We start from the raw sequence: 27,722 nt of genomic DNA on the forward strand, positions 1-27,722 counted from the left end.
TTAAAAAAAGACTATGAAATTACCTTCAATTATTGTATCAGTATTCTTCCTGCTTGAATAATTTGCTACTATAAAATTTTGGAGGGTTAGGAATGTTATGACTAAAATCCCAAATGTGACCTAAAATTCAATTTTACCCTAAAAGATATGGTTGTTTAAATTTTCCCTTTGTGATATCAATCATTTTAGACTTAGATGTAAAGGATTTATTAGCACCCAAGTTAAGTGGATAACATTTCTCAAAACCTACTGAACTAATTTTTTTTTCCGGTTTTAAGCATTAGAATGTACACTTAACTGTGACATACATAAGAGTCCCAGAAGAAAGAAAAATTAAAACAAGTACCCTTCACGAATCCATGGATAAAATGACAGACTTCATTTCCATGGGTAGCTGGAAAGAATCAGAATAAGACAGAAGATGGTGACTTAAATAAAGTTTATTTTTTTAAAAATGTCGTTATTTTTGCAATGCCATGGTTAGAGGACTTTATGAAGAGGTAACATAATTTCCTTTTCTTTAACCATGCTTTTTATTTTCAACCTTCTGCACAAAGATAAAAGTTTTTGTTAATCTCATAGTTAATGATATAAAACAAAGGTCAGCAAACTTTCTTGAAAGGGCTAAACAGTAAATAATTCAGGTTTTATCATGTGTTCTTTATCTTATACCCTCTTGAAAATGTAAAAAACATTTTTAGTTTGTACCATACAAAAAAAGATGGCCAAATTTGCCCTGTAGTTGGTAGTTTGCTGACTCGTGGTATAAAATATCTACTTTGTCTTATGAGAGAAAAATGCTCTTTAGGCTTCTGGACGGTCTACTACTGCCTGAAGTCAAGTAGAGAAGAGCCTTATTTATAATTGAATGTGGCTTGTGAAAAAGGTAGAAATGGAGAGTTCTTGCTCACTTTTGACTCTCCCAGGCAATTTTCCCATTCATTCATTCAATAAATTTGTTAAGCACCTACTATGTACACTCTTTTAAGTATTTTTTATATTAGCAAGATTTCCAGTGTTTCTTTAAAAGGGCAATTCCTCCAGTTTCTCTAATCAGGAGTTACCAGATCTTAATAGTCATGTTTTAGGGAAAATTGGGGTTAAAATTTCTACTGGCATTCAAGAGAATTCATGATTATTAAAAAAAAAATGAATCTAGCTTAACAATGATAATGTTGCACTCAATATTGACACATCCTTCTTAATGTCACAGCCTATATGAAGAAAAATATTTAACTATCTTAGATACTTTATCCCATCAGTTGAAATTTTCTTTAAAAAAGATCTCAGATCTTAAACACACTCCAAATAATTTCTTCCCACTTTCTTACGTTTTCTGTCATGTAACATAAAATCCAATCCAAGTAGGGTTTTTCATTAGTTTTTCTTTTTGGCAGCACTGGAGATTGAAGCCAGCAGTGAGTCTCTAGGCCTTTTTTTTTTTTTTTTTTTTTTTTTGAGACTGGTCTCACTAATTTGCCCAAACTGGCCTCAACTTGTAATCCTCCTGCCTCAGCCTCCCCAGGAGCTGGAATTACAGCTTCCTGATTAGCTTTATATATCAGCCATAAAACTATACTACACTTAGGAGTAAATATTACCTCTGAAGTAATTTATACTTGCACTTTTCATCTCAGAGGAACGGTCATGTTTCTTCTCCCAGAAGAAAACCCTGTTAGCTTTCTGAATCCTATTTATTCAAGGAAAATTAGGTGAGGGAAGACATTTTATAAAAAAGGAGCCAAAAGGAGCACAGAACTTCAGTATTAAAATATAAAGATTGCCCCAATTGCAGCTCTTTGGTACAGACATTAATTATCTGATCATCCACATCAGCAAAACATGGCACATTTTTGTAATTAAAAGTGATTGTGATTTTCCTTTTGACCATGTAAACAAAAGGGAAATGCCTTGGGAAAGAACTATGCAATGTTTTCTCATTTCTCTTAAATACACATTTGCAAAGCCAGTTTTCCTTTTCATCAAGTTCTTGAAGCAGGGGAAGAATTGAACAGGCCAGGGTTATCGCTTTCGCTCCCCTCTCTGTGTCCTTTTCTTTTCCTTTTCCTTGCGCTCCTGCTTGGCTAGTTTGTCTCTCTCCCTCTGCAGCTTGTCCTGTTCCTTCTTTCTTTGGGACTCATCCCGAAGTGAGTCTCTCTCCAATTTCCGAGCATTGAGGACATCTTCTACATTGGTGTTTCGAAACAGAGCTACAGGTGAGTTAAGGGATAAAGGTACAGGTCACAACTACAACTTTCCTCATTCTTGCTGAGTCCTGAATGCCTTTATCTATTCCTAGTCTTAAAAAACCACCCTTGTGTGTCGAATGGTGATGCACTCCTGTAGTCCCATAGATTAGGGAGGCTGAGACGGCAGGATTGTGAGTTCAAAGCCAGCCTCAGCGATGGTGAGGGACTAAATAAATTACAAATTAGGGCTGGAGATGTGCTTCAGTGGTTGAGTGCCCCTGAGTTCAATCCCCAGTACCAAAACAAAACCATCCTTGTGTTTATCCTTGGTCTAGTGGAAATCTTAAAGCTATCATTAATTATAGAAGATCTAAAATGTCCTCAGGAAAAAAAATCTCATTCAGACTTAAATCTGAATTTTTAAATATTTATCAGAGCTCAAGAGCTGGGGATATGGTTCAGTTACAGTGCTTACCTATACACAAGGCCATGGGTTCAATCCCCAGCACCACACACACACAAAAGTGAATGCTCATTCAGGAATAGGTAGTTATAGATGGACACAACACCTTTATTTTTATGTGCTGAGGCTCAAACCCAGTGCCTCACACGTGCTAGGCAAGTGCTTTACCACTCAGCCACAACCCCAGCCTAGGAATAGGTATTTAATAGCAGAACACTGCGGAGTATCTAGGGTTAGTGAGGAGAACATTAATTTATCTGGAAAATGTTTATGTACTTTAAAATGCTTGAAAAGAGTTAAAAGGTTAACCCTACTAAATTTTATCAATTTGATTTTTTTCCCTAGGCCACTAAAGCTTAAGTGAAATCCATATTCTAATAACCATCAACTCTGAATTACAAGAAATATAAAATGTTTAACAGAAAATAACTGGCCAAAAACTGTACTGCTTATTTCTTTTAAATTTGAAAACAAAACCTGTTAATATTAGACAAGCTTCTCTCCACTCTTAAAATATGACTTTTTTTCTTTAGTGCTTTAAAATAAATGAGTCTCAAGCTGAGAGTACGGTTCAGTAATAGATCCCTGGGTTTAATCCCCAGCACCAAAACTAAATGGGTCTCTCTGAATTAACTTCCCCTTCTCTGACAATCTATACCAAACCCTTCATTTTTTTGGGGGGGGGTGGTGGTACTGGGGATTGAACTAAGTGGCACTCAAGCAATAAACCACATCCCCAGCCCTATTTTTGTATTTTATTTAGAGACAGGGTCTTACTGAGTTGCTTAGTGCCTCACTTTTACCAAGGCTGGCTCAGAATTTGCGATCCTCCCATCTCAGCCTCCCCTGTGACTGGGATTACAGGCATGCGCCAAGGTACCTAGCATCATATCTTCATCATGAATTTTCAGCCAGGCCCTCTAGTGCATGCCTGTAATCCCAGCAGTTTGGGAGGCTGAGGCAGGAGGATCATGAGTTCAAAGCCAGTCTTGGCAATTTAGAGTGGCCCTAAGCAACTCAGTGAGACCCTATCTCAAAGTAAAATATAAAAAAGGGCTGTGGATGGGGCTCAGTGGTTAAGTGCTCCTGGGTTCAATCCCCACTACGAAATAAGTAAAGTGAATTTTCTCTGTGTGTGTGATATTGGAAAATTGAATGCAGTAGTATTCTACCACCAAATTATATCCCCAATTACATGCCCCTGCCCGTTTTTTTTGGGGGGGGAGGTCACGTTCTTTTTTATGGCATTAGAGACTGAATGCAGGGCTTCTGAGTGCTACCTACCACTCTGCACTCTACCACTAAGCTACATCCCCAGCCTCCCCATCCCTTTTTCAAAATTTTATTTTGAGGCAGGGTTTCACTAAAAATTGTCCATTCTAGCCTCAAGTTTGTGATCCTCCTGTCTCAATCTCCAGAGTAGCTGCAATTACAGGCAAGTACCACCACACCCAGCTTAATGTAGATTTTTTTTTTTTTTTTGAGGACGGGTATTGGGGATTGAACCCAAGGGCACTCTTATCTCTCAGCTACATCTCCAGTCCTTTTTTTTTTGTTTGTTTTTGGTTGGAAGGCGGGGGGGGGGGGGGGGGGGGTGCGCAGGGGATTGAAAGCAGGCACCATTCCCACATCCCCAGCTGGTTTTATAATTTGGGATAAGCTCTCATTAAGTTGCTTAGGGCCCTGCTAAGTTACTAAGGCTGGCTTTGAACTTGTGATCCTCCTGCCTTAGCCTCCCAAGCCACTGATTATAAGCACACCCAGCCTATTTGAGTTGCTGAGGCTAGCCCCAAACTTTCGGTCCTCCTGACTCAGCCTCCTGAGTTGCTAAGATTACAAGTGTGCATCACCCACCTGGCTTAAGGTATATTTCTAAACCCATCTTCTCTAGGAAATGATTCTGTTGGTCAGAACCTTTCCCAACACATGTTTCAATATGTTTATATTATTAGTATTCATTCTGTTCTCTTTCTAAGAAATTATAAAGTTTTTGAGAATAAACACAAAACTTCAATATTATTTTAATTATTTCCATAATGGTAGGCAACCCAGAGCTGCACACAGGGAGTACAGATGTTCATTTTTCCTTAAAAATTATTCTTGCTGGGGCTGTGGCTCAGTGGTAGAGCACTTGCTTAGCACATGTGAGGCACTGGATTCGATCCTCAGCACCACATAAAAATAAAAGGTTTTGTGTCCATCTACAACTAAAAATAAAATTTTTAAAAAAGAAGAAGAAAACAGTACTTGTTAACTTTTTCTTTGCGGAATATGCTTGATAAATTGACCTTCTGTACTCTCAATGCTGGCATGAGTTCCTGCAGGTAACAGGAAGTACTAGCAATGACAAAATAAAAATCGATGCCCAAGAGAATTCCATGGAGAAACACATGGGGCTGGTCACAAAGAAGGATACATTTATCTGAACCAATGTTCATCGTGGTGGCACCTGAATCATCCTTCTCATCTGCTTCAGTAAGTGATGTTAAGGAAAACTGGATGGAAAACAAAGGTTCACACATCCCAACTCAGTATTTAAAAATACTCTGTAGATTGGTGGAGAGGAAAAGCTGTCTGAATGGAAAAAGGACTTTTGTCCGGAATGTGATAGTAAACCCCAGAGATTCATCTTTGGAAATCTCAATTTAGGAAGAGAAAAATTGTTCTAAGCTTCTCTTACAATTCTTTTTTTTTTTTTTTTTTGACTGGGGATTTAACCCAGGGACACTTAATCACTGAACTACATCTCCATCCCTTTCTATTTTATTTTGAAATAGATTCTTACCAAATTGCTGAGGCTGACCTTGGACTTAAGATCCTCCTGTCTCAGCCTCCTGAGTTAATGGGATTACGGGCATATAGCACCTTCCACAGCAAAAGTCTTTTCTTGGAGGCTAAAAAGAAACTTAAGTTGATCTGGGTGGCCTGTCACATTATCTGAAAGCCAGGAGACAATGAAATGACCTCTAAAACAATGGTTCTCAAAGGGCTATTTACAGAGGCCTCCTGGGAACTTATTAGAAATTCTTGGGCTCCAATCTGAACCAACTTAATCAGAAACTCTGGGGAGGGAGTATAAAGCCCAGAAATTCATGTGATAACACATTCTCCAGGGGAATCAATGCTTTAAAAGTTCTTCTTATTTTTTTGGTGGAGGGAACCAGGGATTTAACCCAGAAGTGCTTTACTCATGTGCTATATCCCCAGCCCTATTTGGCGGGGGTAGGGATGGGGGGGGGCACTACTGGGGATTTAACTGAGGGGCACTTCCCACTGAACTACCTCTCCAGCCCTTTTTATTTTTTGAGACTTGACATCCTCCTGCTTCAGCCTCCTAAGTCACTGGGATCACAGGCATGAACCATTGTACCCAGCTTAAAAGTTGTTTTTTCCAATGGTGGAAAAAAATAAAGTCCTATTCTAACCCAAGAACTGAGATTTTATTTATCATTGGAACCATACTCTGCTAACCCTAGTAAGAAAAGTTGTGAGGAAAAAGCGTAAGAGAAACTGTCTCCAAAGCACCCAAGTATTCTTTCCTAAATAGTGATTAGCCAGCTGATATTTCTGGGATGATGTCTACTGTATAATGAGCCACATACTTCATTCAAGTAGGCTCTGTAAGCTAAGCATTTCCTAAATAAATTTCAAATTTACAGGGAACTAAATCTGCCCCTACTTACACTACTTTCTTTTTGTACAGTTCCCACACTCAGATTCTAATTTATTTTGGTAGTGTTTAGGGATTCGGCTTTACTTTTAACTATGGTCACATTAAAAAGATTTGAATTAAATGGCTCCTAAGTTAGGGTATCCTTCACCCAAAGGCATCCAAGTTCTAGTCCTGCCTGATTTTGCCACTGATTTTCTGAATGCCTGTGATCACTCATCATCTTAGTGTTATCAGTGTCTTTACTGACTGGAAAAGAAAAGAAAGATGGGTTATACATGTGACAGTACACATGTACATGCAAATATAAGGAATCACAGCTATATCTTCTTTTCTGAAAGCACAACATACTGGTTCACTAAGGCATTATTTACACTGAGTTTTCAGAAATGTACTTCTGAAAATAAAAGTCTAGGCAGAGAGTGTAGCTCAGTGATAGAGTACATGCTTAACATGCATGAGGTCCTGGATTCATTCCTTAGCACCAAAGTACATATCTCCAGTATCAACTATTCCAACTCATTTCTCGTATCCATCAAGGGCCATAGATCTTTGCCATTTTAGAGAAGAAAATTAAACTATGGCGGGTGATTGACAATTTCCTAAAGAGCACTGTAAACTGTCAACACTTCTGGTGTCACCCTCAGGGAATGGTGCCGAGATTCCAGAAAGGATATTCCTCTTCATCTGTTACATCAGCATACTGGGCCAGCAGGGCAGCTTTTCTCTGTTTTTCCTCTTCCGACACCATCCTGGGCTTCACCACAATCTGTGCCTGCTTCTCAATGAGGGTGGCAATGGCCTGTACCTCATCTGGAAGGCAGAAGAGAGGGAAAACACGTTTGTATGACAGAAAACAAGCTCACCCAACCACCAGCTCACCAGGGCAGTGCTTGTAAAAGACACTGGCAGCTGCTGACTCAAAGGTCCTACGGTTCAAAGAACATGCCTCAGGGGCATGTGAGACAGGAAAGGAAAGGCCATGCAGGCCAGGCATGGTCTTACATCCATATCTTCAATCACAGCAGCCCTGATTTTATTTGATTTATACATTGATTTGGCTGCTTAAAAAAAAAAAAAAAAAAAAAGGTGGAAAAGCACTGCATTCGAATCATAGACAAGCTTCTTCTAAACAGGCAATTTTCTCTTCTCTTATTCCAGAAACCTAAGAAAGACTCCAGAATCAACTAAGGCTGATCCCTTTCATGTTTATAATTGTGCCAAGTACAATGCTTGAACTAAAAATATTTTGCCTTATTTTAAAATAAGATCAACTACTAAGTTCTCCATCCTGAAAAAGGAAGCAATGGTGCAAAGTAGGGGCTCTCACACCTGGCTATACATTAGAACCTTCTAGAGGAGTATTTTAAAAACACCAATACCTGGAGTCCAACCCTAGTATATCAAGTGATTCTAATGTACAGGAAAGACTGAAAATCAAGGGTGAAGTTTATTTTTATTTATTTAATTGTTTGTTTATTTATTTAACACTTTTTTTAGACGTTGATGGATCTTTATTTTGTTCATTTATTTATATGTGGTGCTGAGAATCAAACCCAGTGTGTCATACATGCTAGGCAAGCGCTCTACTAATGAGCCATGAACCCAGCCCCTAAGGGTGTAGTTTAGATTCTTCTCAAGTTTGATTTTTATAAATTGAGTTTTCTGCAACTAATTAAAATATTAGCCCATTTATTTTGCATTTTAAAGGGTAAATGATTTAGCTGAATAAACCAAAATCCCAACCATAATTTGTGTTTTGAAAAGAGAACATAAAAAAGATGGGAGGTGAGAAAAATATATACCCATATGTGCTGTGGAGAGAGGATGAAAGGAAAGCAAAAACCACAATGAAGGTAACCGTGGTCAGGCTAAAATGGACAAATGCAAAAGGAAAAGGAAATCCGGCTTCTCAAGTGTTCGCCAGTGTAAATCATCTCAGGAAGAATGAGAATCAAAGGAGAAAATGAAACACCCTCTCCCAAAGAGCTGTATAGTAAGGCTTTTAGAAAGGACCCTTGAGGTCACACACCAAAATGCCACACAGAAACGCCAACTCTACCTTCTTTTTTCACTTTGGTGACAACATTCTGAGTTTCAGACCATCGTTCCACAATCTCCTTGCAGATATTAAGGAGTGAATCTTCTTCCTAGTTGCAAAAGTAGATTGATTAATTTTCTGAGAGAGTTCTCAAAAACAACAGCAACCTTAAAAAGGCCTATGCAGAGGGCACAGCTCTCCCTGCCAGAGTTGAGAAGAGATCCTGGGAAGATTTTGGGAGCCACAGAATATGTCTCTATGGGCACAGAAGGAATTCGGTGTGTTTGTCCCAAAATCCACACCTGCTAGATCAAGAGCACCTACTCCATCCTGCCAAGCTCCAGGGTAAAAGATTCCTACCAGCTCAGGGCAGTCCTCATCCTCAAAAAAATAAATTCATTAATTAATTTTAAAAAATTTTATACAATATGATGTTTTGATATATGTTTACATTGGGCATGATACTATGAAACTAACAGGTTCATAATCTTACATATTTGTCAGTTTCTTATAGTGAAAACATTTAAAATTTACTCTCAGCAATTCTGAAATACATTATTATTTTAGTCACCATTCTGTGCCACAGCTCATTAAAGCTTATTTCTTGTCTGAGTGAAATTTTCTACTTGTCATCAGCATCTCCCCTTTTCCCTTCCCCACTCTCTCCTTACTTTTTTTTTTTTTTTGGCAGGGTACCAGGGTTTGAACCCAGGGGCACTTAATTACTGAGCCACATCCCCAGCCCTATTTTGTATTTTATTTAGAGACAGGGTCTCACTGAGTTGCTTAGCACCTCGTTTTTGTTGAGGCTGGCTTTGAACTCAAGATCCTCCTGCTTCAGCCTCCAGAGCTGCTGGGATTACAGATGTGCACCTCTGTGCCCGGCTCTCCTTATCTTTTATTATTAATTTTTTTTGATACCAGGGATTGAATTCCAGATCTATGAGCAAGTTTCTTTATGTCTGGTTCAGAAAAAAACTGAACTAAGGAATGCTGCTTTACCACTGAGGAACATCCCTAAACCTTTTTTTTTTGGATAGGAATTTGCTAAATCACAGGCCTAAAACCTGTGATTCACTTGTCTGCAACCCTCCAAGTAAGTAGCTGGGATTACAGGCCTGCACCACCCTGCCTGGCTTATGAACAAAACTTTCTGAACTTCACATCTTCCCAGGATTTTAGTGAGGATAAATAAAAATGTGTATACAGTGCCTACTCTACTTGGCAAAGCATAGGCATTCAAAAATATGGGCATTCTTGGGACTGTGGTTGTAGCTCAGTGGTAGAGCACTTGCCTAGCATGTGTGAGGCACTGGGTTTAATCCTTAGCACCCCATAAAAGTAAATAAAGTAAAGGTATTGTGTCCATCTAAAACTAAAAATAAATAAATTTTATATATATATACACACACACACACACAAACATTCTCTCCATGTTCATTGTGTCTACCTTCACCAGCTTCCTGTTCTACTTCACAGGGCAAGGTATCAGAGTTCACATTTATTAGGTGCTTACCCCATCTGCTAGGCACTATACTAAAACTTTACATAAAAATTCTCAATTCACCAGGTATTGTGGGGGCGCACAACTGTAATCCAAGAGATTTGGGAGACTTGAAACAGGAGGATCACAGGCTCAAGATCAGCCTCAGTAACTTAGGCCCTAAGCAACTAAGCAAGACAGTCTCAAAATAGAAAAAAAAAAATGTGGTTGGGGATGTGGCTCAGTGGTTGTGGGCCCCTGGGTTCAATCTCTGGTATCCTCCCCCGAAAAAAACAACAACAACAACAACAAAAAAAAACCTCAATTTGCAACTGGGTACAGTGGCACATGCCTGAATCCCAGCAGCCTAGGAGGCAGAGACAGGAGAATCAAAAGTTCAAGGACAGCCTCGGTAACTTAGCAAGGACCTAAGCAACTTAGTGAGATTCTGTCTCAAAATAAAAAATAAAAAGGTTGGGAATATAGCTCAGTGGTAAACTGCCCCTGGGTTAGATTCCAAGTTAAAAAAAAAAAAAAAAAAGAATTCTCAAGTTTTAAAACAATTACGTAGGAGCTGGGGTTGTGGCTCAGAGGAAGAATGCTCGCCTAGCATGTGTGAGACACTGGGTTCGATCCTCAGCACCACATAAAGATAAAATAAAGGTATTGTGTCCACCTACAACTAAAAAATAAATGTTAAGAAAAAAAACAATTACATAAAGTATTACTATTGTTATTCAATTTATATATGAGGAAACCAAAGTACAGAGGTTAAGTAACTTGCTCAAGGTCATACAAGTAATAATGGATTAAAGAGGACTTAAGGTGGATGCACATGACTATAATCCCAGTGACTTGGGAGGATGAGGGAAGAGGATCACAAGTTCAAAACCAGCCTCAGAAACTTAGTGAGGCCCTAAGAAACTTGACAAAAAATCTGTCTCTAAATAAAACATAAAAAAGCGCTGGAGATGTGGCTCAGTGGTTGAGCGCCCCTGGTTTAATCCCTAGTACCAAAATAAAGATAATAATAGACTGGGCATGGTGGCAGAGGTACTGAACAACTCAGTGAGACTGTCTCTAAATAAAATACAAAATAAGGCTGGGGATGTGGCTCAGTGGTAGAGGGCCCCCGAGTTTAATCCCTGGCACCCCCCAAAAATATAAATAATAAAGAGGACTTGAACCCAAGGAATCTGGCTAAGAGCCCATACTCTTCACCACTGTATTATGCTATCCTAAAGAAAAAAGTTAGAACAAGTCTTATTGTGATACCCTTGTTTTGTATCAACAAAGGATTCTTTCCTATACCATTCATCCTTTTACTGCATGACCTAGACACACAGAAACTTCTTTGGGTCAGAGCTTCCATAATTCATAGACTTTCTAGCAGGGAAAGCAAAGGAAAAGGGAAAGAAAAAAGGATTAGAAAAGAAGTGGAGAGCCAAATAAAAAGGATATTCTTGGAGGACAAACTGATTTATTCCCTGTTTCTTCACCTAAACCAAAGCAGTTCAATTATCATTCTTTCATTTATTCATTCAGAAAGTGCCTGCTTTGTTCAACATACTAAGATGTGAACCAGGAAATTAATAAAAAATAGTGCCTGGCTTCATACACAATTTAGGAGGTTGGTATATAAACAGTTGCCATAAAATATAACCCCCTAACTATTCTACATAAAATTGTAACCTACCCTCTATTGCATTTCTGATCTTCTTAAAACGCCTCCTTTTCCCTAGCACTTATTAGTTTCCTAACATAGCACTATAATTTACTGGGAAAACTTTTCCCTTCTAGATTATAACCCCAGAAGGGCAGAAATTTCTATTTTGCAGTAACGGTAGTACCTGGCATACAGTAATCCATCAATAAAAATGTGATGAACCAATCAATCAATCAGTGCAAGTACTACTGGGCAGAATAAAAGAAAAGATGATAGAAAGCTTTTATTTATTGTTATTGGCTCCGTCATTATTCTTGGATTATTTATTTACTTGTTTATTTATAATTTATTTATTTATTGGTACTGGGGATCAAACCCAGGGCTTTGTGCATTCAAGGTAAGCACTCTACCAACTGAGCTATCCCCAGCCCACTATTCTTGAATCATATCTCAAATTATTGCTAACAAATTTCATTATTTCTAATATTGAATCCTAGCCCAATTTGGCAACTTGGTTTGGCCCTGGTTTTTGTTTTTCCTAGAAAGAAATGTGATACAAAAGTCAGGGACCTTTGGCATTACATGCTGCCAGACTGACTGACTGACAGCAGCACTTTGAATTATATGCTTAATACAAACCATATTTCTTGGCTCTTTTTGTTCTGTAAAGATGCTCCTCATATTTTATGGACAAGAACCTTGTCTCACTTTATGATTCCTGGTCTATTTTTCCCAGAGTCAGTTTCTATATAGAAGAAAATTAAACTAGTATGTGAATTGGACAGTGCAATGAAGTCAACCTTAAAAATGATTTTGTTGGGCTGGATATGTAGCTTAGTGGTAGAGTGTTTGCCTAATGTGTGCAATGCTGGTTCAATAACAAGAAATGGGGAAAAAAAAATTTTTTTGCAGCTTATGCAACAACATGGAAACCCAAAGAACCAACTCTGCTTCTAAATTACTTTGCCTTTTCTATCAAGTGTCTGCTAAAAAAATAAAAAAGTATGAGACAAACACGTTTCCCTTTACCAATAGAGCCATAGCTTCAAATATTGACACCATGAAAAGGGCTGGTTAAGGAGCTAGTGCAAAGAAGTACCAAAGTTTTCTGTTTTGGAAAGGGGGCTGTACTGGGGATTGAACCCAGGGGCGCTCAACCACTGAGCCACATCTCCAGCCCTTTTTATTTTGAGACAGGGTCCCACTAAGTTGCTTAGGGTCTTGTTAAATTGCTGAAGCTGGCTTTGAACTTGAGATCCTCTTGCCTCTGCCTCCTGAGCTACTGGGATTACAGGCATATGCCACCATGCCCAGCTCAAGTTATTTTAACAACATTTTCATGGAGTCATTAGAAATTTCTCAGTTGGAAATAAAAATGAGAATTCTGGGCTGGGGATATAGCTCAGTTGGTAGAGTGCTTTCTTTGCATGCACAAGGCTGTGGGTTCAATCCCCAGTACACACAAAAATAAAAATTCCTTGTCTTTGTTCTTTTTCTCCTATAATCTGCAATATCAGGGTATAAGAAAAGAATGTATTCAGCCAGGCATGGTGGAGCACACCAATAATCCCAGTGACTCAGGAGGCTGAGACAGGAGGAGTGCAAGTTCAAAGCCAGCATTGACAGATTAGTGAGGCCCTCAGCATAAAGAAAGAACTAAATGAAGGAAATAGAGAGGAAAGGCGGCTCAACAGTAAAACAGGTTTATTTGGGACAAACCTGTGGAAGGGGGCCCAGTGGAGACTGAGACTCATCTTCCATTTATAGCCTTGGATAGATGTAGGGGCATGAGGGAGTGAGGGAATTTTGGGGGTTAGGCTGTTGCTAGGGGGTTGTCAGGGAAGGGTCCTTGTGGTCCTCAACTCTTGTCTTTGAGGTGGTCACTGTTCCTGTCAAATCTGATATTTTTCAGGATTTTAATCCCAGATAACAATTTCCTTTCTTTGTACGATGATGAAATATTGTTTGGGGTTTCTTTCTATGATGATGGAATATTGTCTGGGGTGACTCTTATTCTGAAAGGGAGGATGTGTTTCAAAATAGCGTTATCTATGTCAAGTTCTTACTAACAATCAGCAACTTAGTGAGACCCTGTATCAAAAAATAAAAAGGGCTGAGGTAGCTCAGTGGTAAATCAATCCCAGGTTCAATCCCCAGAACCCCCCTCCCCTCAAAACAAAACAAAACAAAAAAACACTACTTTGAATTTCCACTGAACTACCAAGCTGCCTTACAAACTGTGCTATAGCTTTCCCCTTTATGGGCCAATCTCGCCAGAGCAGGTTCTGGGACTCAAAGAGGTTCTTGCCAGAGGGATCTGGGATACCTACATTACTGTTATATTTCAACCATGTGCCAAAGAATGAACTGCACTTCCATCAAGTGTAACACATTCATTTTTTCCTTGCATGTATCACCTCCAAAAATACTCTTGTATTTGAAAAAAATGTTTTCTGCCTTCTATACTTCTCTATAAAATACATATATACATATTTCTATCTGTATTTTCATAGTATCTTTTGATTCTGGTTTGTTTTTTTTGTTGTTGTTTTGTTTTGTTTTTTTGGTCTGTGTATGTAGTGCTGGGGATTGAACCCAGGGATTTACTACTGAACTACACTCCTAGCCTTTTTTTTAAGGTGTAGATGGACACAACACAGTGTCTTTACTTTTTATGTGGTGCTGAGAATAGAACCCAGGTTCCACTTATGCGAGGCGAGCGCTCTACCGCTGAGCCACCCAGCCCCCTTTTTGTTTTTGAGACAGTGACTTACTAAATTGCGGAGCCTGGCCTCTTTCTATTTTACAATCTTCTCACCCTAGTCCTCTCAGTAGCTGGGATTACAAGCATGTGCCACCATGCTTATCCTTATTCACTTTTTAAATAGTCCCTGTTTAAAATTGGCTTGAAGAATTGCAAATGAGGGGGGCCAGGGTTATGGCTCAGTGCACAGTGCTTGCTTAGCATGGGTGAGGGTTCAATCCCCAGCACCACAAAAAATAAACAAATAAAATAAAGGTATTGTGTCCATTTACAACTAAAAAATATTTTAAAAATTAAAAAAAAAAAAGGAATAGCAAATAATGGGTTGGGGTTGTGGCTCAGTGGTAGAGTGCTTGCCTAGCATGTGTGAGGCACTGGCTTCAATTCTCAGCATCAAATATAAATAAATTAATAAAATAAAGGTCCATCAACATCTTAAAAAAAAAAAAAAAGAATAACAAATGAATTCATTCTACAAACCTGTACAAACTTGAGCACTTACCAAGAAAAAATTAATGCTTTTGATGAACTGGCAGCTTTCACAGTAGCAGTCCAATTTCCACATCTCTTCTAAACCATGAATGCAGAGACAACTCTAGTGTCTACGTATAGTATTTAGTGATGACACAAACAAATTTTATCTTTGAGATTGTTGTATTTTATCTTATTTTTTTAAAAGAGGTAAATATTGAGCATCCCAGTTTTATTTTTTAAATAATGTTATTGTACTTTTTATACACTTATTTTATTTGTTTTTATGTGGTGTTGAGGATCAAACACACATTAGGCAAGCCCTCTTCCACTGAGCTACAACCGCAGTCTTGAGATTGTTGTATTTTAAAAGAATCTGATGGACAGCCAGACAGCACTTGTAGCCAATCTACTCTAGAGTCGCCATCTAAGAATTGTGCGCTGGAGGTGAGAGAAATGGGGATAAGGCAGAATGATCAGATTGGAAAAGTGGACATTTTAATCATTTACTACTGGTAAAAAGTTTAAAGTAAGCATTTCTGAATCAATTTGCTTCTAAGAGTCTAAATACAAACTTTATCTTTTTAATTTTTTTCTAATCACTGCCCCCCTAAACACACACATACACACACACCCCGATTACTTAATTTCTAAATATTGTAAAGATTCAAGCACAACATTTGCTTCAGTTCCACCCGCCATGAAAAGATCCTTAGCACGAGGTTACCTTTTTTGGCCTCCTACTCCGAAAGAAGAACCTGAAAGGAGATTTCCTACAGGCTTTTGTCATGGGACAGCCCTAGGTACTGCTCCCAGGGTAAACAAACATCCCAAGAACATTTTATTCTCCACTCTCAACACTAAATGGATGGGAATGGAATTGGTTTGTAGACGTTTTAGCTAAAACTCTCATTTTAGACATCCCAGCGCCTTCATAAGAACATTCTGCAACTTACCCACAGGCATCCGAGAGGGCCTCGTTCCCAGGAATAAGGGAAAGACGTTCTTCTCGAAGCACCTGCAACCTTCAAGCTTCCCAAAACCTGGTTTGGGAGCAACCTCCTTCATCCGCAGCCTAGAGCTAGAAATGTACTTCTCCCAGGTGACACCACTAAGCCTTCGTGACGCCGGGTAGGGGTAGCGGGATGCGAAGTACTGACTGGGATCCTCCGATGCCGGCCTAAGGCTGAAGGATGGGTCCGGGCTACTCACCAGAAAAGCAGACAGGATACCCTGCAGAGCGTCCAACTTCTCTTCTTCCTCCTCCTCCTGCAGGACACCAAGGATGTAGGAACCGTAAACGGCTTGGTCCACTCCCAGCGCCTCCAACCGTCCGTCCAGCCAGGATCCAAAACCCCCACCCCCGCCATCACTTTCGCCGGAGGTTGCCGCGGCCACTTCGCAGGGCGCCGCCATCTTGGGGTCAGGGTCCTGCCAGCCCCCAGGGTGCCTACCGCAGTGCCTGACGGGCCGCGCCGCGGGCCCAGCGCGCATGCTCGGAGAGGAAGCCCACGCCCCCGCGCGCCGGGCTTGTGTCCTGCTTCGGTATTTCTTACCTTCCTAGCAAAGCGCGTGTTCGGTTTCGCACTGTCAGTCAATCGCACAGGAACTCCGGCAGGTGAGTATCTTTAACAGACTCTTTTTCAACTGTGAATGTTCACAGAGGTTCAGTAACTTGGCCAAAGTCACGGGGCTAATAACAGGACTGGACCTGAACGTCGATTCCAGCGCTTCCTCCCATCTCACCGAGCTGCCCTTCCACGAGCCCTGGTAGGGTGCTAAGCCACCCACTCTCCCATGGCTTTTGAGCAGGGACCTGCTGCTTCTACCGGGAATATCCATCATCGCTACCGACTCCTGCCACCTTCTCCACGCCAAACCCCACTCCCTGAAAACACAAGCTCCAGAACCCTTTTAAATCCTTTCTGTCTGCGTTAAGAACCCTGCAGTGTGCTGCATTTATTTCAATGCAGTCGTCGTGCTGTACTTATTGCAGTACCAACAAATAGTAGGTGCTCAATAAATGTACAGGCACCTTAATTTTATTTCTTTTATTCATTGGTTCCACGTTTACACAGGAATACCTTTAGAGCTACTTTATCCTCCGCCAGGCATTGTACTAAGATCTTTTCATGCATTATCTCTTGTAATCCTCTCTACAACTCTGTGAGAAAATGCTTTTATTATCTGCACTTTGAGTTTTGGTTTGTTTCCCTCCTCCCCCGTTTCTTTCGGAGGCAGGGGGTAACGGATTAAAACCCAGGGGTGCTTAACCACTAAGCCACATCCCCAGACCTTTTATTTTTTGACACAGGGTCTCACTAAATTGCTTAGAGCCTCGCTAAGTCGCTGAAGCTGGCAGACAAGTTTGCAGTATCATATATGAATCCCTTAAGGTCAGGGCTTGATTTAGCGTTTGACCTGTGAAAAAAGAAGTCTTCATTAACAAAAGGGAGGATTATTTTATTTATGACTTTTTCTTGGAGAGGGGGTGGGCACTTTATGGAAATGGGGATTCACCTTCTTTTTTTTTTTTTTTTTTCCTTATATGGACTGGTTATGGTCTGGGTAGAAAGCAGTTCTGACCAAAATGGTGTTGACAGACCTTTTGTAGTGCATTACAGAAGAATGGGAATGAGTTGGGGGGGTGAGAGGGCAGAAACTGGTCTTGCCTGGTTCCAGTTTGTTCTTTTTTGGAGCCAGGTAGGTGGTTACCCAACTTGCTTATCTCTAGGACACAAAAAGCATGGCATATATATTGTGTGAACCCATGAGAAAAAATACAATTGTCATTCTGAGGACAAGCAACTTGATCCTTGTTTTGAGATGAATAGGTTCTTGGAGAAAGAGAAAAAGAGACTGTTAGTAGGTGGGGAGCCAGATTTAGGAGGATGACTTGTCCTTTTAGTTAGATGAACAAAACCTTCAACTTGTAACAGATCAACTAGAACAAAAATATATTATTTATTTAAATGTCATCAGGTTCAAAGATTTACACAGTGGGTCCACGAATCATTTATGGATAGACTGTTGACCAAAGAGTACTATTCTGAACCCAAGTACAGAATGATTGTCATGGAATTTTATTTTCAAGAAGCTTGTCCGAGAACCTGCACTTTTGTTCCCTGAAAAGTCCTATGTATATAATCAGAGAGCTTAACCCTGGGCATGTCACCTGTCTTGTCTTCTCTAAGAAGAATAGAGTGCCCACACTCTTTGTACTCTTTTGTTGTGGCCTTCAATAAATCTTTGCTCGTGGGGCAACTGGTGTAGCTGTGAGGTCCTTGTTGGATCCCCAACACCACCAAAAAGAAAAAAAAAAATCTTTGCTTGTGGGGCTGGGACTGTGGCTCAGCAGTAGAGCGCTCACCTAACTCGGGCGAGGCACTGGGTTCGATCCTCAGCACCACATAAAAATAAATAAATAAAGATAAAAATACAAAGAAGAAAAATTTTTTTAAAAATCTTTGCTTGTGCTTCACTTTCTCATATATCCTGAAATTCTTCTCCAGAAGCCATCAAGAACCGGCCCAGGCCCAATTGAGATCCCCTTTCCTTTGGAGGGACTTCCTTGGACCCCTGTCAGGTGACAGTTTTACCGTAGTTACTTATGGATTGATATTTATGAATGTTACAAATGCAAGTGTTGAAATACAGGATAGTCACATTCTATAAACTGAACACACAGTAAAATGTACTGGAGCCATGCGCACACCTTTAATTCCAGCAGCCCCAGTGGCTGAGGCAGGAGCATCATGAGTTCAAAGCCAGCCTCAGCAAAAGCAAGTTGCTAAGCAATTCAGTGAGACCCTGACTCTAAATAAAATACAAAATGGGGTGGGGATGTGGCTCAGTGGTCAAGTGCCCTGAGTTCAATTCCTGGTTACCCCTCCAAAAAAGTAAAGTGTACTGGAGAAATCACAAAACAACTTGTGTTTGGTGATGCTAGCTTCATAGAATTAGTTGTATTGGAATGAGAGAATTCAATTTTTAAAATTATGATAGAGCTTGTCATGAGGTTGTACAGCTGGCAGTAAAGGATGTTGCAAATGTTAGTCCCATGGCTTCTCTGTTTCTCTGAATAAGAATGGAACACTAATGAAGTCAGAGGACAGAAGCAACCCCCAAAGACTTGCCTCTTTGTCATGTTCACAGATGTGCCTATTTATTTATTTATTTGGGGGCTGGTCATGGAACCCAGGACCTTGTGCATGTGAAGTACATTCTCTACCACTGAGTTACAGTCTCAGCTCCAGATAGTCCAGTGGTGTTGCTTATCAGTTTACAGACTTGGGACACCCCCCACCCCATGGCTCTAGGATGAGTTTGAGCTATGCCTGTAATCTCAGCTACTCAAAAGGCTGAGGCAGGAGGATCATAAGCTGGAGGCCAGCATGGGCAATTTAGCAAGACTGCCACAAAATAAAAATTTAAAAGGGATGGTGGTATAGCTTAGTGGTAAAACCCCTGGGTTCAATCCCCAGAACCAAAAAAAAAAAGAGAGATGCTCAGGCTTAGGCTATCTCCCTCTGAAGTTGGCCCTGCATTCTTTCTTTAACATGTTTTTCCTTTCTTTATCCCCATACTTTTCACCCTCAAGATGGCCAGCATTATCCCTTGAATGTGCATTTCTTTCTTCATCCAAAAGATTCCCTCCCCCACATTTATATCTACTCATTCTCCCTTGAATATGTATCTGCTTTCCAAATAAATCTGTCTCTGAAAAATTAAATATGCTCAATAACATTCATTTTTAAGAAGGTAAAAATTAGGGCTGGGGTAGAGTGCTTGCCTTGCACGTGTGAGGCATTCGGTTCGATCCTCAGCATCACATGAAAATAAACAAAACCAAGGTAAAAAAAAAAATTTTAAAAAGAAGATGAAAATTAAAATTGCAACAAAATACCTTTTCTGCTCAGATCAAAAAGTCTGATAATAGGGCTGGGGATGTAGCTCAGTGGTAGAGCACTTTCCTCCTATACACAAAGACATGACTTTGGTCCCCTGTACCCCACACACACACATACACACACACACAAAAGCCTGATTGTAACTGTGTTGACCTGTGATAGGGTAACAGACACTGGTAAGTGTTGGAGCAGGAAATAAATTGGTACTCTTTTTGAGGAGTTATTTTAAAGACCCAGCATTTCTATTTTGAGGAATGTATTATAAGACATACATATGTGCAGAGTGACATAAGGGTATTCATTGCAGTGAAGCTCCTTGTGGTAAAAGGACCAAAATAGTCTATATTCTATATATAGGAGATTGGTTCATAAAAGCCTGGTACAGCCATGCAAAATATTATGCAGCTATAAAATGAATGGGGGAGGGCTGGGGTTGTGGCCCAGTGGCAGAACACTTGCCTAGCACGTTTGAGGCACTGGATTTGATCCTCAGCACCACATACAAAAAAATAAGCAAGTAAAATAAAGGCATGCTGACCATCTACAACTACAAAAATAAAATTTAAAAACATGAATGAGGGAGGAATGGAGATGTAGCTGGGTAATAGAGGGTTGCTGAGTGTGTGTGAGGTCATGGATTCAATCCCCAGCACCACAGAAAAGAAAAATAACGAAAAACTACTTAATGTAGCCATGTGTAGTGGAGGTTAATATCAGAGGATCATCATTCAATCCAGGGGTTGAAGATCATCCTAGGCAGCACAGCAACACCTTGTCTCAAAAAACAGCTTTTTATGTACTGACATATAACAAAATTCAAGATATAGTGTTAGAAAAGTGAAGCTCAAAACAGGGTGTAATGGTGTTGCTACCATTTGTGTTTAAAAGAAAGGTGGAATAGGAGGATGCATATCTTTATCTGTCCTTGCATGTGCATAGAGTGTGTGAGAAGATACACAGAGATATAAGGATGTCAGTGAGGAGAGCTAGTTTTGAACTAGTTACATTTAGTTATACCTTTTTTTTTTTTCTTTAAGGGAAACATTTGGGGGCTGGGGATGTGGCTCAAGCGGTAGCGCGCTCGCCTTGCATGCCTGCGACCCGGGTTCGATCCTCAGCACCACATACCAACAAAGATGTTGTGTCCGCCGAGAACTAAAAAATAAATATTAAAAAAAAATTCTCTCTCTCTCTCTCTCTCTCTCTCTTTCTCTCTCCTCTCTCACTCTTTAAAAAAAAAAAAAAAAAAAAAAAAAAAAAAAAGGGAAACATTTGAAGGGTTGAGGATATAGCTCGGTAGAGAGCATGTACTTAGCACACCCAAGGCCCTGGGTTCAATCCCCAGCAACAAAAACACCTGTTTGAGCTGGGCTCAGTGGCATACACCTGTAAATCCCAGTGACTTGAGAGACTGAGGCAGGAGGAACATAAGTTCAAGGCCAGCCTCAGTAACTTAGTAAGATGTGTCTCAAAAAGTAAAAGGGCTGGAGATGTGGTTCAGTGGTTAAGATCCCCTGGTTTCAATCCACAGTACTAAAATAAAATAAAACACCTATTTGAAACCCTCCAATATTCCTGAATTTGGTATTTATCTTCCTCTTGAAAGTTTTTAAACATAGTACACTATTAATACATATGTGTGTATCCAAAAACAATATATCACATTGTCTTATATGTTGTACTTTTGATTCAGCATTGGCTGTCTTCACTTAAAATTGTTTTAAAATATTTACCCATATTGATACATGTAGCTCTTATCCACTCAAACCACTGTATTCTATTGTTTGAACATAACCTAGTTTATCCATTCTTTTTATGAACATTTTGGTTATTTCCCAGCTTTCCAAATAGTAGTTAAGTTCACATTCTTATATATGTCTCTGCCCATCTATGGAAAGTTTCTCTAGATGAATGAGCATCAAACCTATTTTTGCCATATACTCTCAGCTGTAAAAGTATTTTCTGCATATGCCCCTAATATGTAATTACTTAGAAATTATTTATGTGAACTGCTGTACCAAATTAATATGTCCATCATAAAATATACCCCCCGAAACAAAAAGAACTGTAAGAGAGTGACTCTCTGGGTATGGTGGTGCACAGCTGTAAGCTAGCTACTTGAGTAGGGTTGAGGCAGGAGGATTACAAAATCAAGGCCAATGTGGACAATTTTGGGAGGCCCTCTCTCAAAATAATTTTTTTAAATGGGTGTTAGCCAGGTGTGGTGGCATATACCTGTAATCCCAGAAGCTCCAGAGGCTGAGGCAGGAGGATCACAAGTTCAAAGCCAGTCTCAGCAACTTAGCTAGGCCCTGTCTCTAAATAAAAAATTAAAAGGTCAGGGGATGTAGCACAACATGTAAATCCATTTACCCATACATAATGTAAACTCTGTAGAACACTGAGAAGCAGACATACCACAGGACACTGAAAAAAAACACCCACAATAGCTGGGCATGGTGGTGCATGCTTGTAATCCCAGCAGCTTGGGAGACTGAGGCAGGAGGATCACAAGTTGGAGGCCAGCCTCGGCAATTTAGCAAGATCCTAAGCAACTTGGAATGACCCTCTCTCAAAATAAAAAGTAGGGATGTGACTAAGTGGTTAAGCACTCCTGGGTTTTATCTCTGATACCAAAAAAAAAAAAAAAGCACAGTCCCTCCAGGTAGCAAACTCTCCCTTACTCCTTACCCAGACACCTCACCTGCCCTACATAACCCAGAATGTCTGAACCAGAAGACCAGAGAGGACACCAATGTCATTTTCTTTATTAGTAAAATTTACTTGTTTCTCTCTCTTATTTTAAGGGGGTGAGTGGGTACTGGGGATTTAATCCAGAGGCACTTAACCACCGAGCCACATCCTCAGCCCTTTTTAATTTGAGACAGATTCTCACTAAATTGCTTAGGGCCTCCCTCAATTGCTGAAGCTACTTTGAATTTGTGATCCTCTTGCCTCAACCCGCAAAGCTACTGGGATTACAGGTGTGAACCGCCCCACCTAATTTATACAAGCTTTTTTAGAGACTAAGAATCAGCTCTCGTTCTGTGATTTTTTTTTTTTTTTTTTTTGGCAGTTCTAGGGATTGACCCTAGAACTGGTAGGGCTAGATCTGTTTTTTTTTTTTTTTTTTCTGTTTGTTTATTTGTTTTTAAATTTAAGTCCTTTCTAAGAAATTGAGAAAATGGTGAGAAAAAATTTTGGATTATTTTGCCAGGTGTGGTGGTACACACCTCAGTTTAGGAGGCTGAGGCAGGAGGATCAAAGTTTGAAGCTAGCCCTGGCAATTTAATGAGATCCTGTCTCAAAAATCAAAGGGCTGTGGATTTAGCTCAGTAGGGAAAGCATCCTTAGGTTCAATCCCCACTACCAAAAAATAAATAAATAATTAAAAATAAAAAGGAGAGAGGACACAGCTCAGTAGTTGTTATGATGGGCAAAGGTACAACATATGTAGTCGAGGGGAAAAATAAAGAATGTCCATGTGCTTAAGCCCTTTTCAGTGTTTTATTCACTCAAATCATTCAATACAATTCATTCAATAAGTTCTTAATCAAGAAATGACAATCCTTAATCCTGGGCACTGCAATAGACATAACCACTTCAAAGCAAACAATTCTAAGTTAATTCTAAGCACTGCAAACACACTTAATCATGACAGACGTATTACAGACATTCCCTCTGCATGCTAAGCTCAAATGCCAGATCTAGAGTCTCAAGTCTTAGTCTTTAAGTCCAGCAGATGCACACTCAGACCACAGTGATCAGATCATCAACCTGTGGAGGCTTCCTCCTGGAGTGGAGTTAATGGCTGGTTGGGGACAGAAGTTGTAAGGAGAAGTTGCTGTATTCACTAGGGTCAGGAGGCTGCTGTGGGGTTTGAGAATGGTGAAGACGATGCAGAGTATCAGGCAGATGATGAGAAGAGTTGGGATGTCAGTCCAGGTCCTCATCAGGCTCTCCGCAAGTGTGCATCAGTATTGGCTGGCTGAATGTCTGTCCTTTTGCTTTATTATTTATACTAAATTTTGGAGCTTCTGCTCCCCCAGGTCCCTATCAGCTGTTCTTAGTAACATTTTACATTTCAGAGCCAAGCCATATACTTTGGTGGCTTCCACCCTGGTTTTACACTTGACCCCCTAATGGGTTAATGCAAGTGACATGTTTGTGGAAAATGACTTCTCTTTTTTATTTTTTTATTTTTTTATTTTTGAGGGGAGAGAGAGAGAGAGTGAGAATTTTGAATGTTTAATTTTTAGTTCTTGGCGGACACAACATCTTTGTTGGTATGTGGTGCTGAGGATCGAACCCGGGTCGCACGCATGCCAGGCGAGCGCGCTACCGCTTGAGCCACATCCCCAGCCCGGAAAATGACTTCTTTACCAGGCTGTGCCTGATGACATTGGAGGGCTCTGTGGGCTTGTGCCTGGGGAAGCTGCAGATTTTTAAAATAGAGTTGTGTAAGCTAAGACCTAACAGTAGGTAGAGTGTCCCTGTGCTCAATCACCAGTACCACAAAAAAAAAAAAAAAAAAAAAGCAACTGACTTATCTCAAAATTTTTTACCAAGTAAAAAGCACCATGTTTGGTCACTCACTATGTATTAAACAGATCTTTACTCTTTAAAATCTTGTTGCCTGGGGCTGGGGATGTGGCTCAAGCGGTAGCTCACCTGGCATGCATGCGACCCGGGTTCGATCCTCAGCACCACATACCAACAAAGATGTGTCCACCGAGAACTATAAAATAAATATTAAAAATTCTCTCTCTCTCTCTCTCCTCTCTCACTCTCTCTTTAAAAAAAAAATCTCACTGCCTGGTAGATGATAATATTCTCATTTTACAAAAAAAAAAAAAAAAAAAACTAAAAATCAAATTCATTCATCCAACAAATGAATTCATTAGGCACCTACTCTCTTCCAAGCAGGATTTTTACTTTTGGGATATTACAGTGACTAAAACAGACTGGATCCTTTTTATGGGCTTACATTCTAGGGTATGTAGATATAGATAGTTAAGTTGGTAAAATAAGATACTTCCTGATTTTGGGGTTTCTGTTCTCGCGACTAAAAGGCTCAGGGGTCACTCTAGTTAAACTGGGCTATGGGGCTGGGAATGTGGCTCAGGTGGTAGCGTGCTCGCCTGGCATGCGTGCGGTCCGGGGTTCGATCCTCAGCACCACATACCAACAAAGATGTTGTGTCCACCGAGAACTAAAAAATAAATATTAAAAATTCTCTCTCTTTCTCCTCTCTCTCTCTTTAAAATAAATAAATAAATAAATTTTAAAAAATAAATAAATAAACTGGGCTAACTGGGCTGTGCAAAATAACCACACAAGAGACACAAATACCTTTTTCTTTTGGGTCACTGTGACGGCTCCTCTGACCTTAAGGGTCAGCAGAAAGAGAGTGAGAGCACATGCTGACCCCTTTTATTGAGGAGAAGCTATTCAAAAGAGGCAAGGGGTCAGGTTTCAGGGGGCTGAGTCTATCTTCATGATGTCCACTGTCAGCAGGTTGACTGACACCTGGGTAGGCCACACCCAAGGGCACAGTAAGAGAAGGGGACACACACAAGGCACTTCCATGGAAGATTCTATCCTAAATAGGGCAAGGGATTATATTACAAAGGAACAGGTGAGCGTAGCTTCACCCATGGGGCTGCAGCAAGACAGCGACCCTCAACCCAAGAAAGGTGGGGAAAGCTTTGCCACATTTCTGCGACTGAGTGCCTCAGCACCCAGCCAGGGAGTGTGACTCAGTCACGTGTAAGGTTGGTCTCCCACATCTGATAATGGTTAAAAACTATAAAGAAAACAAAGGTAGTGTGCCTGGCATGGAATGGGTGGGCTACTATTGGGCTGGGTGGTCTGGAAAGGTCCATCTGAAAGAGTGAAATTTGATCTGATACTTGGTTTGTCCAAGGCAGAAAAGAGAGGTGTGACTGGAGGGCAAGCACAGGAAGCCATTAGGAGTCTTTTTTTTTTCCTTTCTCTCTTTTTTGGATGGGGGAAGTACAGGGATTGAACTCAGGGGCACTCAACCACTGAGCCACATCCCAGCCCTATTTTGTATTTTATTTAGAGACAGGGTCTCAGTGAGTTGCTTAGCGCCTTACTGTTGCTGAGACTGGCTTTGAACTTGCAATCCTCCTGTCTCAGCCTCCCAAACTATTAGGATTACGGGTGAGCTGCTGGGATTACAGGCTTGCATTGGGAGTCTTTGAACAGGAGGGTGATTTCATTTGATTTGATTTGTATCAGAACATGCTAGATTAGCCAATCTTAAAGAATTTTTGTTTCAGGCCCTTTTACATGTTAATTAATTGAGGATTCTAAGCAGCTTTTTGTTTAGTTTTCTATTGTTATTGTAAGGGACCGGCAAAGTGTGGGAGGAAGAGACCACCAAGAGACCACTCATGCAATTGGCTGAAGGGGATTTATTGTTCCAGCATGCTGGGGCTCCGTGCCCACTCAAGAAGGGAAAGAAGGGAGAGCAGCCCAGAGCCCAGAGCAGAGGCTAAGCAGTGCTTAAGTACACTTTTTGGGGAGCGCGGGTGGGGGGGGGGCTTTGTATACATCAGAACAAATCAGCATGAGGCCCGGGAAAATTGAACAACAACTCTCATACATGATTAGCACATTCATTGGCGGGAACAGGTCGGGCGGGGGTGATTGGTCACTCCTAAGCGGGGTACACATTCAAACTGATTGGTTCGGGCCTTGTATGCCTACGTGACAAGCTGCACAGGGCCCTAGGCTAAATGGCCAGTAGGGCGTTGTCTTAACTGCCTCAGGAATTTCAGGTTCTGGGTGTGGCAGAGGAACTTAACAATACCTGGTCCTTCACTTTTTAACTCAGGCTTTGCAGCTTAGAAACTTTACCCTTTCATTATAAGAAAGCCACTCCCAAAGTTTAATGGTCGGAGCTGGGGCTGGAGGTATAGCTTAGTTGGTACAGTGCTTGCCTTTCATGCACAAGGCCCTGAATTCAATCCCCAGCATCACTACACATACACACACACACACAGAGAAAAAAAAAAAAAAAGCTGAAGGGCACCAAAGTTTAGTGATTGTTAGCCATTTTATCACCATAACAAAGACCTGAGATAGCCAGGAATAGTTTTATTTTGGCTCACAGTTTTTGGAGATCATAGTCCATAATAATTGACCCCAATGCTTTTAGGCTTGTAGTGAGCCAGTTGTGACAGGAATGGAAGGGGTAGTTGAGCAAAACTGCTCTCTTTAAGGCCTGGGGTTCCATAATCCCCTTCATGGCATGCACTCAATCACCTAAAGACCTCCCGCTAAGCCCCACCTCTTGAAGGTTTCACTACCTCCCAATAGTGCCAAACAGAGGTCCAAACCTTTGAGACCTGGTTCTTTGGAGGGACATCCAAATCCAAACTATAGCAGTGAATTAATATAGGACTCATCATTTCTTTTCTCTGGGCTTCTGTGGGTCTAGGATTTGTAATCAGTTTGGATGGAATTTTCTGGCTTAGGCTCTTTTGTGAGGTTGCAGTTATCTGAAGGATACACCAGGCCTGAAAGATCTGCCTGCAAGATGATTCAATCACGAGTGGCCAGTTGGCGCTTCCTGGCTGTCAGCAGGAAGCCTCAGTTCCTTTTCACAAGCATACTTGTGGAGCTCACCACAAGCATACTTGAGTTCTTGTGTCATGACTGCTGACTTCCCCAGGAGCAGAAGCCAAGAAATAGCAATACCATATGTCAAAATGTCTTTTTTATGACCTACCCTCAGAAGTCACAAATTGTCATTCCCTCCATATTTTATTGTTTATATGGCTCTCTTTAACATGGATGTTAGCCTGCATGTGCCTATAATTCCAGTGACTTGAGACCTGCACATGCCTATAATTCCAGTGACTTGAGAGGTTGAAGCAGGAGGATTGCAAGTTCAAGTCCAGCCTCAGCAACTCAGTGAGGCCCTGTATCAAAATTTTTAAAAATCTGGGGATGTAGCTCAGTGGTAAAGCACCCCTGGGTTCAACCTGCATTAAAAAAAAAAAAAAAGAAAGAAAAAGAAAAATTGCTTTTAGAT

The 27,722-nt window shown here is 40.5% G+C and overlaps 1 protein-coding gene across 1 annotated transcript; it reads right to left on the reverse strand.

The window, feature by feature from the left end:
• Positions 1-477: 477 nt before the first annotated feature.
• On the reverse strand, positions 478-16,196 carry Ccdc43 (coiled-coil domain containing 43). Its single transcript, XM_077800906.1, has 5 exons — positions 15,960-16,196; positions 8,385-8,472; positions 7,000-7,135; positions 5,069-5,127; positions 478-2,210 (listed from the first exon to the last, which is right to left on the reverse strand). Exons 1-5 carry the CDS (start codon positions 16,161-16,163, stop codon positions 2,023-2,025), a joined length of 675 nt encoding a protein of 224 aa, XP_077657032.1. The 5' UTR covers positions 16,164-16,196; the 3' UTR covers positions 478-2,022.
• Between the last annotated feature and the right edge of the window lie 11,526 nt (positions 16,197-27,722).

This window comes from Urocitellus parryii, chromosome 7, assembly GCF_045843805.1.
Source record: "Urocitellus parryii isolate mUroPar1 chromosome 7, mUroPar1.hap1, whole genome shotgun sequence".
Classification (NCBI taxonomy): domain Eukaryota; kingdom Metazoa; phylum Chordata; class Mammalia; order Rodentia; family Sciuridae; genus Urocitellus; species Urocitellus parryii.